The 13,934-nt window shown below is 50.2% G+C and overlaps 1 protein-coding gene across 1 annotated transcript in view; it reads left to right on the forward strand.

Moving 5' to 3' along the window:
- The first annotated feature begins 3,280 nt into the window (after positions 1–3,280).
- Positions 3,281–13,934, forward strand: part of LOC137351422 (solute carrier family 46 member 2-like) — a 49,061-nt gene continuing 38,407 nt past the window's right edge. Inside the window, exon 1 of the mRNA XM_068015868.1 lies at positions 3,281–4,436. Coding sequence (XP_067871969.1) covers positions 3,473–4,436 — 964 coding nt within the window. The 5' untranslated portion in view covers positions 3,281–3,472. The remainder of the gene's footprint in view (positions 4,437–13,934) is intronic.

The raw sequence follows: 13,934 nt of genomic DNA on the forward strand, positions 1-13,934 counted from the left end.
CACTCCACTCCGTGCTCCGTGTGTCCGGGTTCCTGTCTCCCACTCTATTTATTACTCAGTCCGCTCCTTGCTCCGTGTGTCCGGGGTCCTGTCTCCCACTCTATTTATTACAGTCAGTCCGCTCCGTGCTCCGTGTGTCCGGGGCCCTGTCTCCCACTCTGTTTATTACAGTCACTCCACTCCGTGCTCCGTGTGTCCTGGGTCCTGTCTCCCACTCTGTTTATTACTTTCACTCCGCTCCGTGCTCCATGTGTCCGGGGCCCTGTCTCCCACTCTGTTTATTACAGTCAGTCCGCTCCATGCTCCGTGTGGCCGGGGCCCTGTCTCCCACTCTGTTTATTACTGTCACTCCGCTCCGTGCTCCGTGTGTCCGGGGCCCTGTCTCCCACTCTGTTTATTACAGTCAGTCCGCTCCATGCTCCGTGTGTCCGGGGCCCTGTCTCCCACTCTGTTTATTACTGTCACTCCGCTCCGTGCTCCGTGTGTCCGGGGCCCTGTCTCCCACTCTATTTATTACAGTCAGTCCACTCCATGCTCCGTGTGTCCGGGGCCCTGTCTCCCACTCTGTTTATTACTGTGACTCAGCTCCATGCTCCGTGTGCCCGGGGCCCTGTCTCCCACTCTGTTTATTACAGTCAGTCCGCTCCATGCTCCGTGTGTCCGGGGCCCTGTCTCCCACTCTGTTTATTACAGTCACTCCGCTCCATGCTCCGTGTCTCCGGGGCCCTGTCTCCCACTCTGTTTATTACAGTCAGTCCGCTCCGTGCTCCGTTTCTCCGGGGCCCTGTCTCTCCTGTTCACTGATTACTGCTCCTACTGCTCCAGGCCCACAGTCTTTCTTGAATTTTATGAGCCTACTGGGAAAAATGGCAGCCTTCTCGTGTGGGCTGCAGCCAAGAGTCAGCACGATTGCGAACATGGCGGCTCATTTAAGTAACCTAGGCAGTCCTAACCCCCCCCCCCCCACTGCCCCATCACATGGAGGGGGTGGGCTGTCTGTCCCCAGCAATGGATATCAGCTGTCTGTGCACAGGCATTGATGCCATTTTTCAAGGATTGTTAACCCGACCGGCATATTTAAATATTTAAAGAAACATTTAATGAAATTAAGTAACTGCATCTATTTTGCCCCCTCCCCAACCCCCAATAACAATTAAATTAATTATTTGCCCTTTCTCCCCCCAAAACACTTACCTTTACCATCTGACCTTTCCCCCCCCCACAACTGCACAAAGTTTAATGTACAACTCTTCCCACCATCCCTTAATCCCATGACATTATTTTGACCCCATTCCCCCCCACTCCCCACCAGTGAGAAACTTACGTCCTCCCCCTCCCCACCCGTGTGGTGCCTCATTTCCCCAGACGGGGATCCGAAGGCGCGGGAGTGCCGGCCACCGGGCCGAAGACGGCAGCAGGTTATTGGGAGGCGACATAAGTTTATTTATATTAATTATTTTAATTGAGTTAAATATTCAAATTATGTTCCCGTAGTCAAGCAGCAAGGGGTGGGGGGCAAGCCGCCACGAGGCCTCGCCACTGCTGGTAATATCGGGCCGGGCCCTGCCGGCGTCAAGCTCCGTACTGGACCTTATCCAGGGCCATCTGCAGGCCCCCACCCCGCCATGGAATTGGCATCGAGGGCTCCTTAAAACCCAGCCCTCTGTGCATGAAGGTGAGGAACATTCTCTCAGCTCCCAAAATGGCCTCCATCCACCACCGTTGCTCGGACAGGACAACATCTTCATGGACGGGGTGGAAATCTGACCAGTTTCCACAGTCGCCTTCCAATTCTCAGAGATTAACTGCAGTCAAAACATCGAGCTGGCTGGCAGTGGGATCGGCAGCCCTTTAACAGCTGCTGTTCTCTGGACATTCCGTCATTCTGTCAATTGAATCACTTCATGCTCTCGTGAAAAATACTTCACTGTTGCTGCTCGCTGATTGCCCTGCTCATGCCGAGAGTCAGATGAAATGGTCTTGTCTGGAGGATTAAAGGGAGTGGGTGAACTGGAGCCTTGAATACAAAGAGTCAGAAGTCCTGTATAACTCTCTGGTTAGACCCCACCTGGAGAACTGTGTCCAGTGCTGGGCACCGCCCTTCACAAAGGATATACTGGCCTTGGAGGGGGTGCAGTGCAGATTCACCAGAATGATACCGGGGGGAAAAAGGGTTAAATCCTGAGGACAGGTTGTACAGGATAGGTTTATATTCCTTTGAATATAGAAAATTAAGGGGTGATCAAATCGAGGTGTTTAAGATGATTAAAGGATTGGATAAGACAGATAGAGAGAAACTATTTCCTCTGGTGGGGGGAGTCCAGAACAAGTGCAGTTGGGGTGAGGTAGGCGGAGGGATATCCCTAAAATTAGCGTGAGGCTGTTCAGGGCTGATGTTTCTTCACACAAAGGGGAGTGGAAATCTGCAACTCTCTCCTCAGAAAGCTGTGGTGGCTGCAAAATTTGAGAACTGCAGCTGATAGTACCGTTGGCTGGCAAAAATGTAAGGGTTACAGAACCAAAGTGGGGAAATGGAGTTCAGGTACACAATTAGCCATGATGTAATTGAATGATGGAACAGGCTGAAGGGCTGAATGGCCTCTTCCTGCTCCCGTGTTCCATTCCCAGCCAGACAGTACATTTGTTTTCTAACAGTATGTTTCATTTTGTAAATGATTACTTGAAATTAGTATTGCAGATATGCAGGTAATTTCACTATTCTTTACTGGATTAATCTCGAGAACATGAGGTCCAATTGCACTTGGGGCAGTTTATAAATTTTAAAAATGTGGAAATAAAAAGCTGGTATCGGTAAAAGTGACCATGAAATGAGGGATTGTTGTAAAAATACAAATGGTTTAGGGAAGGAAACTGACTGCTCTAGCCCTGTCTGACCCGTATGTGATTCCAGAACCCAGACTGCATTCTGTATCGGCTGAGCAAATCACTCAGTTCTGTCAAAGCTGCTTCCAGCTGTCCAAGCAGAATGTTCACCGAGGCAGTGCTGAATGAACAACAAAACCCAGATGGAACAATCTACAGTGGATTAGCAAATAATTACACCACTGCTGCTGAGAATTAGAACAGCCTTTACAGCTCGATCAGTAGAAAATGCCTTGATTTAAATTATGACGTGATACAGCTGATATATTCAGTCTCCAAATCAGCTGGGTGGTTTCATGGAGTTCATTAGTTCCTTTTTCATACTTGATGATTCCTCATGCTGAACCAGTTCCTCATCAGTGAGTAATTTTACTGTACAGCTAACTGGCGAAAGGGAGTTTCCCTATTTGCATGCAGAATCCAATAAAGTTACACTTGTGTGAGGTTTATAAACTGAGTCCTGAGCACAGGGACTGCTCCTATACAGAGTCTCCCCCTGCCTTGTACAGGGTCTGAACATTGCAGCTCGTTGTACACAGCGAGTATTGAGACAGATACTGTAGCAGTAGTGATAGCATAGAGTGGTGACATGGATGTTCTGCTGAGCTATGTGGAGCCCGTGGTGGTTGTGACCAATGTAGCCAATTCCCTCTTTGACACAGCACTGTTGATGGTGGTATATGACCGGCTAAACGGGACAGCGCCTGGGAACAGTGACCTGGCACAGAAGGAAGTGGCGCAGTTCTACATGATCTACAATATGATCTACTCGTTAGCCCCCTTGCTGACGACAGTACTGTTGGGAAGGTGGGCGGATAGACGAGGCCAGAAGGTCCTGCTGGTGGTCCCATTACTGGGGTATCTGCTAGGAAGACTCCTGCTGCTTTTCACCCACATCTTCCAGCTGCCTGTCAGTGTGATGTATGGATCGGCTGTGATCAATGGATTGACTGGTGGTTTCCCAGCTTTCTGGAGTGGCGTTAATGCCATTGCTGCCTTGAGCTCGGGAGCAGCAAGACGCAGTCTGAGGTTAAATGTACTGGAGGTGGCAACAGGGATGGCTGGACTCCTGGGAAGTGTGGTATCTGGTCACTTCTTTCTAGTGAAAGTTAATAACCAGCATGGGCTCCTGCTGATCTGTCTATGTCTGTCTCTGTATTTACTAAGTTTGCTGTACTCAGCATTTATCCTCAGATACCCCACTGTCCCTCCACAAGACCAGGTTCCTGTGGGAGTGTGCAACCCCAGCTGCCGGAGATATAGCACAGAGATGATTCTTCTCTTTATCTGCTACCTCCTGTATGATTTTGGAGTGACCGGCGGGGAGAATATAATCCCAATCTTCGTTCTGAAGCCCCCGTTGAGTTGGGACGCAGTCTGGGTGGGCTATGGGAAGGCAGTCTGCTATATCATGTTTCTAACCAGCTTCCTCGGAGTCCTGATCTTCTCCAGGTATCTGAGTGACATCTCTCTGGTGCTGATGGGCATCATCTCCAACACGGCTGGATTTATCACCATGGCTTTTGTGAGAAACAGCTCCTTGTATTTCATTGGTAAGTGACTCAGTCTGCTTTAACCACTTTGATTGGAGTAATATAAACCATCTCTTGTCACTGGATTAATAGTTCTGCACAAGTCTCGGAGCTGTGTTAATTAAAGTATTTCATTCCAGTGTTTGGAAATAACAGCAATTAATTACAGAAATTATTGCAGGATATATGATGCAGAGCAGTGGGCCATTTGTATGGGTGACTACGTTCTGAACCCTGGACCATCCTAACTGCAGATATGGTTTGGTAGCCTAGTGCGTATGTTACTGGACAAGCATTCCTCACAGTTGTGAGTTCAGAGTCCAAACCAGAGCAAGTTGCAAAACTGAAGTCAGTGAATTTTGTAATTTGTTATCTAGCATCAGTGAAACACTGCTAGTTTGTTGTAAAATCCCAGTTGATGTCCTTCAGGAAAGGGAGCCTGTCATCCTTACATGGTCTGGCCAACATGAGACTCCAGTCCCAGGCTGTGTTTCTCCTACATTGTAAGAATGACTTTAGTTCAAAAATACTTCAGTGGATGTAAAGTGTGTTGGAACATCCTGAGATTGGGAAATGCAAGTTCTTTTATATCATAGACTTTGAATTCCTTTGGGGTAACTCAGGTTAGGCAATAGATGCTGTCCTTGCCAGTAATACCACATCTTGAGAATGAATAAAAAGGCAAATTTGAGATCAGAGGTTCAAATATTCATCATCAATCTGGCCAATGCTGCAAGTGTTTCAGGATTTTAAGAAGTGTATGTAGATTCATTTCCTGTAGATGAGCTCAATATTTGTAAAACAGTCACAAATCAGATCCCTGTAACTATGAGCAATGAGGAAACTCAGATTTAAAAAAAACTAAAGCACCGCTCAAAATTCTGGAGTTGGTTTGAGCTAGAATTATTAATTAACTTCCACCTAAAAATGTATACCTAAACCTCACATAATGGGGGGGATTTTATGCTCTCCGCCACGGTGAATTTGAAGGCGTGGAGAGCATATAATTGAACATAGTGGCAGGGAACCCCACTACCTTCCTGCCTGCACCCAAATTAAGTCTGGGGCGGGAAAGCCTGTGAATGGCCTTCTTGCCCCACCACAAATTGAGGCCCTTAAAGTGGGCAATTAATGCCCAATTAAGGGCCTCATCCCATTGCCGCCGAATTAGCCAAGTAGTATTGTCGTCGTATGGGAAGAATGCCAAGCAAACCCGTGTGGATTGCTTGCCGACTCCAGGGGACACTTTGTGCCTAAATGAGGGGCCCAGCATTGGGAAGGGGGTGAGGCCTGCTGAAAGCCACCCCCTTGCCATTGCTGCCACCCACCCCCCTGCATGCCCTCTCCCGCGACCCCTACCCCATAGGACTGCTCCCGCCTTGCCTTACCTGTAGTCTGGGTCCAGGGCCTCCAGTGAGTCCAGTACTAGCAGCAGCCACCACCTCCACAGTGGCACTGCGCAGTTAGAGTTGCTGGCCTCTTATTGGCTGAAAGCTCTCAGAGGGTGGGACCTCTGCACCAGGGTCCTTGATCCCAGGGAAGGCCCATAGCTGTCCATTTAATTGCCTAATTGGCACTTGATTTGGCGGGCCTTGCCCAGAGGAGGTGACGCGGGACTCTCACCTGCTCTTTAGCCAATGGTCAAGACCCACGTCACCAAGATAAAATCCCGGCCAACAAATATATTTAAAATAACCTTTTTCTTCCTCATTAAATACCCTGTTAAACCATTTCTTTCAGAGGCCTACCTATACTTCAACTTGCTGCCTCTAAGTTCATACCAGGCTCCCCTTCTTCAGTTCCACTTTCCTCCTTTCCCCACACGTTCCCATTAAAATTCAAATTGTGCTTTCCACCAGTCACCATGATTGCCACAGCCACTTTACTCTCTACCCCTTCTCACTCTGCAGTTTGTACTCTGGCAAAAGATGCAGTGATAATGCACTCCATCCCCCAGTGGGAGAAGCCCCAGCACACGCAGGGTGCCGAGAGCAATTTCAGGGTATTATAAAGACCTGGGTCTGTTGTACTTTTGGTGGTCCTTAAACCTTGGGCTCAGAGAGAAGACATCCATTGTCACCACGACCTACTTCAGGACCAGGACCCTGGGATAGTGTTCAGAAAATTCAACCCATGCAGGCCCAGAGCAGATCAGACCAGTGTCCCACACCAGATTCTTGAGCACGTAATATAGACGGACATATCAGTGCAGTACAGATTGCTGCACTGTCAGAGGTGCTGCGTTTTGCATGAAACGTTAAACCAAGATCCTGTCAGCTCTCTCAGGTGAACATAAAAAATCCCCAGAGCACTATTTGAAGAGAAGGGGAGTTCTCCATGGGGGCCACCGTCTATCCCTCAGCCAACACCTAAACAGATTATTTGTCATAATCACATTGCTGTTTGTGGGAGCTTGCCATGTGTAAATTGGCTTCTGTGTTTCCTACATTACAACAGTAACTACGTTTCAAAAGTACTTTATTGACTGTAATTTGCTTTGGGACCACCTGGGCTTATGAAAGGTGCTATATAAACACAAGTCTTTCTTTATGTTGGTAGTAATTTGTATCCTTGTCTAGTGAAATGCAGGGCCCCAATCCACACCACACCAGCCGATGAGACATTCCCCACAGACTGACACCAGCCGACGAGACATTCCCCACACACTGACACCAGCCGATGAGACATTCCCCACAGACTGACACCAGCCGACGGGACATTCCCCACTGACTGACACCAGCCGACGAGACATTCCCCACAGACTCACACCAGCCGACGAGACATTCCCCACAGACTGACACCAGCCGATGAGACATTCCCCACAGACTGACACCAGCCGACGAGACATTCCCCACAGACTGACACCAGCCGACGAGACATTCCCCACTGACTGACACCAGCCAGCTAGACATTCCCCACATACTGACACCAGCCGACGAGACATTCACCACACACTGACACCAGCCGACGAGACATTCCCCACTGACTGACACCAGCCGACGAGACATTCCCCACAGACTGACACCAGCCAAAGAGACATTCCCCACACAATGACACCAGCCAACGAGACATTCCCCACTGACTGACACCAGCCAATGAGACATTCCCCACACACTGACACCAGCCAACGAGACATTCCCCACAGACTGACACCAGCCAACGAGACATTCCCCACAGACTGACATCAGCCGACGAGACATTCCCCAAAGACTGACACCAGCCAACGAGACATTCCCCACAGACTGACACCAGCCAACGAGACATTCCCCACACACTGACACCAGCCGACGAGACATTCCCCACACACTGACACCAGCCGACGAGACATTCCCCACAGACTGACACCAGCCAGCTAGACATTCCACACAGACTGACACCAGCCGACGAGACATTCCCCACAGACTGACACCAGCCGACGAGACATTCCCCACAGACTGACACCAGCCGATGAGACATTCCCCACACACTGACACCAGCCAGCTAGACATTCCCCACAGACTGACACCAGCCAACGAGACATTCCCCACACACTGACACCAGCCGACGAGACATTCCCCACAGACTGACACCAGCTGACGAGACATTCCCCACAGACTGACACCAGCCGACAAGACATTCCCCACAGACTGACACCAGCCGACGAGACATTCCCCACTGACTGACACCAGCCGACGAGACATTCCCCACACACTGACACCAGCCGACGAGACATTCCCCACACACTGACACCAGCCAGCTAGACATTCCCCACAGACTGACACCAGCCGACGAGACATTCCCCACACACTGACACCAGCCAGCTAGACATTCCCCACAGACTGACACCAGCCAGCTAGACATTCCCCACACACTGACACCAGCCAGCTAGACACTCCCCACACACTGACACCAGCCAGCTAGACATTCCCCACACACTGACACCAGCCAGCTAGACATTCCCCACACACTGACACCAGCCAGCTAGACATTCCCCACACACTGACACCAGCCAGCTAGACGCTCCCCACACACTGACACCAGCCAGCTAGACATTCCCCACAGACTGATACCAGCCAGCTGGACATTCCCCACACACTGACACCAGCCAGCTAGACATTCCCCACAGACTGATACCAGCCAGCTAGACATTCCCCACACACTGACACCAGCCAGCTAGACACTCCCCACAGACTGATACCAGCCAGCTAGACACTCCCCACAGACTGATACCAGCCAGCTAGACATTCCCCACACACTGACACCAGCCAGCTAGACATTCCCCACAGACTGATACCAGCCAGCTAGACACTCCCCACAGTCTGACACCAGCCAGCTAGACATTCCCCACACACTGACACCAGCCAGCTAGACGCTCCCCACACACTGACACCAGCCAGCTAGACATTCCCCACACACTGAAACCAGCCAGCTAGACATTCCCCACACACTGACACCAGCCGGCTAGACGCTCCCCACACACTGACACCAGCCAGCTAGACATTCCCCACACACTGAAACCAGCCAGCTAGACATTCCCCACACACTGACACCAGCCAGCTAGACACTCCCCACACACTGACACCAGCCAGCTAGACATTCCCCACACACTGACACCAACCAGCTGGACATTCCCCACACACTGACACCAGCCAGCTAGCCATTCCCCACACACTGACACCAGCCAGCTAGACATTCCCCACAGACTGATACCAGCCAGCTGGACATTCCCCACACACTGACACCAGCCAGCTAGACACTCCCCACAGACTGACACCAGCCAGCTCGACATTCCCCACAGACTGACACCAGCCAGCGCGACATTCCACACAGACTGACACCAGCCAGCTCGACATTCCCCACAGACTGATACCAGCCAGCTCGACATTCCCCACACACTGACACCAGCCAGCTAGACATTCCCCACAGACTGATACCAGCCAGCTAGACATTCCCCACAGACTGATACCAGCCAGCTAGACATTCCCCACACACTGACACCAGCCAGCTCGACATTCCCCACAGACTGATACCAGCCAGCTCGACATTCCCCACAGACTGATACCAGCCAGCTCGACATTTCCCACAGACTGATACCAGCCAGCTAGACATTCCCCACAGACTGATACCAGCCAGCTAGACATTCCCCACACACTGACACCAGCCAGCTTGACATTCCCCACACACTGATACCAGCCAGCTAGACATTCCCCACAGACTGACACCAGCCAGCTAGACATTCCCCACACACTGACACCAGCCAGCTCGACATTCCCCACACACTGACACCAGCCAGCTCGACATTCCCCACAGACTGATACCAGCCAGCTAGACAATCACCACAGACTGATACCAGCCAGCTAGACATTCCCCACAGACTGATACCAGCCAGCTCGACATTCCCCACAGACTGATACCAGCCAGCTAGACATTCCCCACACACTGATACCAGCCAGCTAGACATTCCCCACACACTGACACCAGCCAGCTCGACATTCCCCACAGACTGATACCAGCCAGCTCGACATTCCCCACACACTGACACCAGCCAGCTCGACATTCCCCACAGACTGACACCAGCCAGCTAGACATTCCCCACAGACTGATACCAGCCAGCTAGACATTCCCCACAAACTGATACCAGCCAGCTAGACATTCCCCACACACTGACACCAGCCAGCTCGACATTCCCCACAGACTGATACCAGCCAGCTAGACATTCCCCACACACTGATACCAGCCAGCTAGACATTCCCCACAGACTGATACCAGCCAGCTAGACATTCCCCACAGACTGATACCAGCCAGCTAGACATTCCCCACACACTGACACCAGCCAGCTAGACATTCCCCACACACTGATACCAGCCAGCTAGACATTCCCCACAGACTGATACCAGCCAGCTAGACATTCCCCACACACTGACACCAGCCAGCTAGACATTCCCCACAGACTGATACCAGCCAGCTAGACATTCCCCACAGACTGATACCAGCCAGCTAGACATTCCCCACACACTGATACCAGCCAGCTAGACATTCCCCACAGACTGATGCCAGCCAGCTCGACATTCCCCACAGACTGATACCAGCCAGCTAGACATTCCCCACAGACTGATACCAGCCAGCTAGACATTCCCCACACACTGATACCAGCCAGCTAGACATTCCCCACAGACTGATACCAGCCAGCTAGACATTCCCCACAGACTGATACCAGCCAGCTAGACATTCCCCACACACTGATACCAGCCAGCTCGACATTCCCCACAGACTGATACCAGCCAGCTCGACATTCCCCACACACTGACACCAGCCAGCTCGACATTCCCCACAGACTGATACCAGCCAGCTAGACATTCCCCACACACTGATACCAGCCAGCTAGACATTCCCCACAGACTGATACCAGCCAGCTAGACATTCCCCACACACTGATACCAGCCAGCTAGACATTCCCCACACACTGATACCAGCCAGCTAGACATTCCCCACAGACTGATACCAGCCAGCTCGACATTCCCCACAGACTGATACCAGCCAGCTAGACATTCCCCACAGACTGATACCAGCCAGCTAGACATTCCCCACACACTGATACCAGCCAGCTAGACATTCCCCACAGACTGATACCAGCCAGCTAGACATTCCCCACAGACTGATACCAGCCAGCTAGACATTCCCCACAGACTGATACCAGCCAGCTAGACATTCCCCACAGACTGATACCAGCCAGCTAGACATTCCCCACACACTGATACCAGCCAGCTAGACATTCCCCACACACTGATACCAGCCAGCTAGACATTCCCCACAGACTGATACCAGCCAGCTCGACATTCCCCACAGACTGATACCAGCCAGCTAGACATTCCCCACAGACTGATACCAGCCAGCTAGACATTCCCCACACACTGATACCAGCCAGCTAGACATTCCCCACAGACTGATACCAGCCAGCTAGACATTCCCCACAGACTGATACCAGCCAGCTAGACATTCCCCACAGACTGATACCAGCCAGCTAGACATTCCCCACAGACTGATACCAGCCAGCTAGACATTCCCCACACACTGACACCAGCCAGCTCGACACTCCCCACAGACTGATACCAGCCAGCTCGACATTGCCCACAGACTGATACCAGCCAGCTAGACATTCCCCACAGACTGATACCAGCCAGCTAGACATTCCCCACAGACTGATACCAGCCAGCTAGACATTCCCCACACACTGATACCAGCCAGCTAGACATTCCCCACACACTGATACCAGCCAGCTAGACATTCCCCACAGACTGATACCAGCCAGCTCGACATTCCCCACAGACTGATACCAGCCAGCTAGACATTCCCCACAGACTGATACCAGCCAGCTCGACATTCCCCACAGACTGATACCAGCCAGCTAGACATTCCCCACAGACTGATACCAGCCAGCTAGACATTCCCCACACACTGATACCAGCCAGCTGGACATTCCCCACAGACTGATACCAGCCAGCTAGACATTCCCCACAGACTGATACCAGCCAGCTAGACATTCCCCACACACTGATACCAGCCAGCTAGACATTCCCCACAGACTGATACCAGCCAGCTAGACATTCCCCACACACTGACACCAGCCAGCTAGACATTCCCCACAGACTGATACCAGCCAGCTAGACATTCCCCACACACTGATACCAGCCAGCTAGACATTTCCCACAGACTGATACCAGCCAGCTAGACATTCCCCACAGACTGATACCAGCCAGCTCGACATTCCCCACAGACTGATACCAGCCAGCTCGACATTCCCCACACACTGACACCAGCCAGCTCGACATTCCCCACACACTGACACCAGCCAGCTAGACATTCCCCACAGACTGACACCAGCCAGCTAGACATTCCCCACAGACTGATCCCAGCCAGCTCGACATTCCCCACAGACTGATACCAGCCAGCTCGACATTCCCCACACACTGACACCAGCCAGCTCGACATTCCCCACAGACTGACACCAGCCAGCTAGACATTCCCCACAGACTGACACCAGCCAGCGTGACACTACCCCCAAACTGGGAATGAGATTCTGCTGAGAGAGTTTGAGAAGTTAGGGTCCAAATTAAAATGCAGAACCTCAGAAGTAATAATCTCTAGATTGTTACCTGTTCCATTTACAAATTGGTAGCTTCATTATGAGGCTGTAAGAGTGGTGTGGGAGGCAGAAGTTTTGCTGCATGGGACACTGGCACCAGTATCAGGGAAAGAGGGAGCTGTTCCACTGGAATGGTCTCCACTTAAACCAGGCTGGGACCAGTGTCCTGGCAACTTGTATAACTGGGACAGTGCTTTAAACTAATAAAGAGGGGAGTTGGGAGGATTCAGGAAAGGGTAAATTCAAAAGCAACAAGGGCTCTAGGGCAGAGCAGTGTTTTGGGTAAAAATAAGCAGAATGGGTCAGGAAGGGAATGTGAGAATAATAAAGGTAATAGGGTATTAGTGACTACAGTGACATCGGGGGAAATTTGAAAAAAAGAGTCAAAGCTAAAGGTACTATTTGTGAATATGTGAAGCATCTGCAACAAGTTAGATGAATTAATCACAGATAGAAATTAATAGGTTTGATCTAATGACAATTATGGGAGATGTGGTTGCAAAGCGAATAAAGGTTGGGAACTAAACATTCCAGGATTTTTAACCTTTAGAAGAGATGGGCAACATTGAAAAGGAGGAAGGGTAGACCTGATAATGAAGAATGGGATAAAGAGAGTAAAAAGGATCTCTGCTCAGAAAATCAAGATGCAGTATCAGTTTGCGTGGAGATAAGAAACAACAAGGGGCAGAAAATACTGATGGGAGTTGTTTATAGCTCCCCTAACAGTAGTTGTAGTGTAGAGCAGAATATAAATCAGGAAATTCGAGGTGCATGTAACAAGGGTAATGCAGTAAATCATTGGGGACTTCATATAGACTGGACAAAGCAAGTTTGCAGTAATAGTGTGGAGGATGAGTTTATGGAATGCATTCAAGACAGTTTTCTAGATTATTGTGTCGAGGAACCAACTAGGGAACAGGATATTTTAGTTTCAGTATTGTGCAATGAGAAAGGGTTAATTAATAACCTTGTTGTAACCTAGGGAAGAGTGGTCATAATATGATAGAATTTTCTATTGAGTTTGAAAGTGATTTAGTTAAGTCCAATACTAGGGTCTTAAATCTAAACAAAGCAAACTATGCAGGCTTGAGGAGTAATTTGGCTAAAGTAGATTGCAAAACTGGATTAAAAGATATGACGGTAAATAAGCAATGGCAAACATTTAAAAAATTAATTCATTAAGTGGCAATAAATATATATTGCCATGAGAAAAGGTGTCATTTTCACCGTCACCCGCTCGATCTTGACATCTCACATGGTCTTGCCATTAAATCAATTACAGATGAGGCCATCTCTGATCACTTCCTAGTATCACTCTCCACGCATATTCCCCTTCCACACCCCAATCTTCCTTCGTTCTGTATTCATCCCTGAAAAAAACTACTCCCCTATTCACT

This window comes from Heterodontus francisci, chromosome 36 (assembly GCF_036365525.1).
Source record: "Heterodontus francisci isolate sHetFra1 chromosome 36, sHetFra1.hap1, whole genome shotgun sequence".
Lineage (NCBI taxonomy): Eukaryota > Metazoa > Chordata > Chondrichthyes > Heterodontiformes > Heterodontidae > Heterodontus > Heterodontus francisci.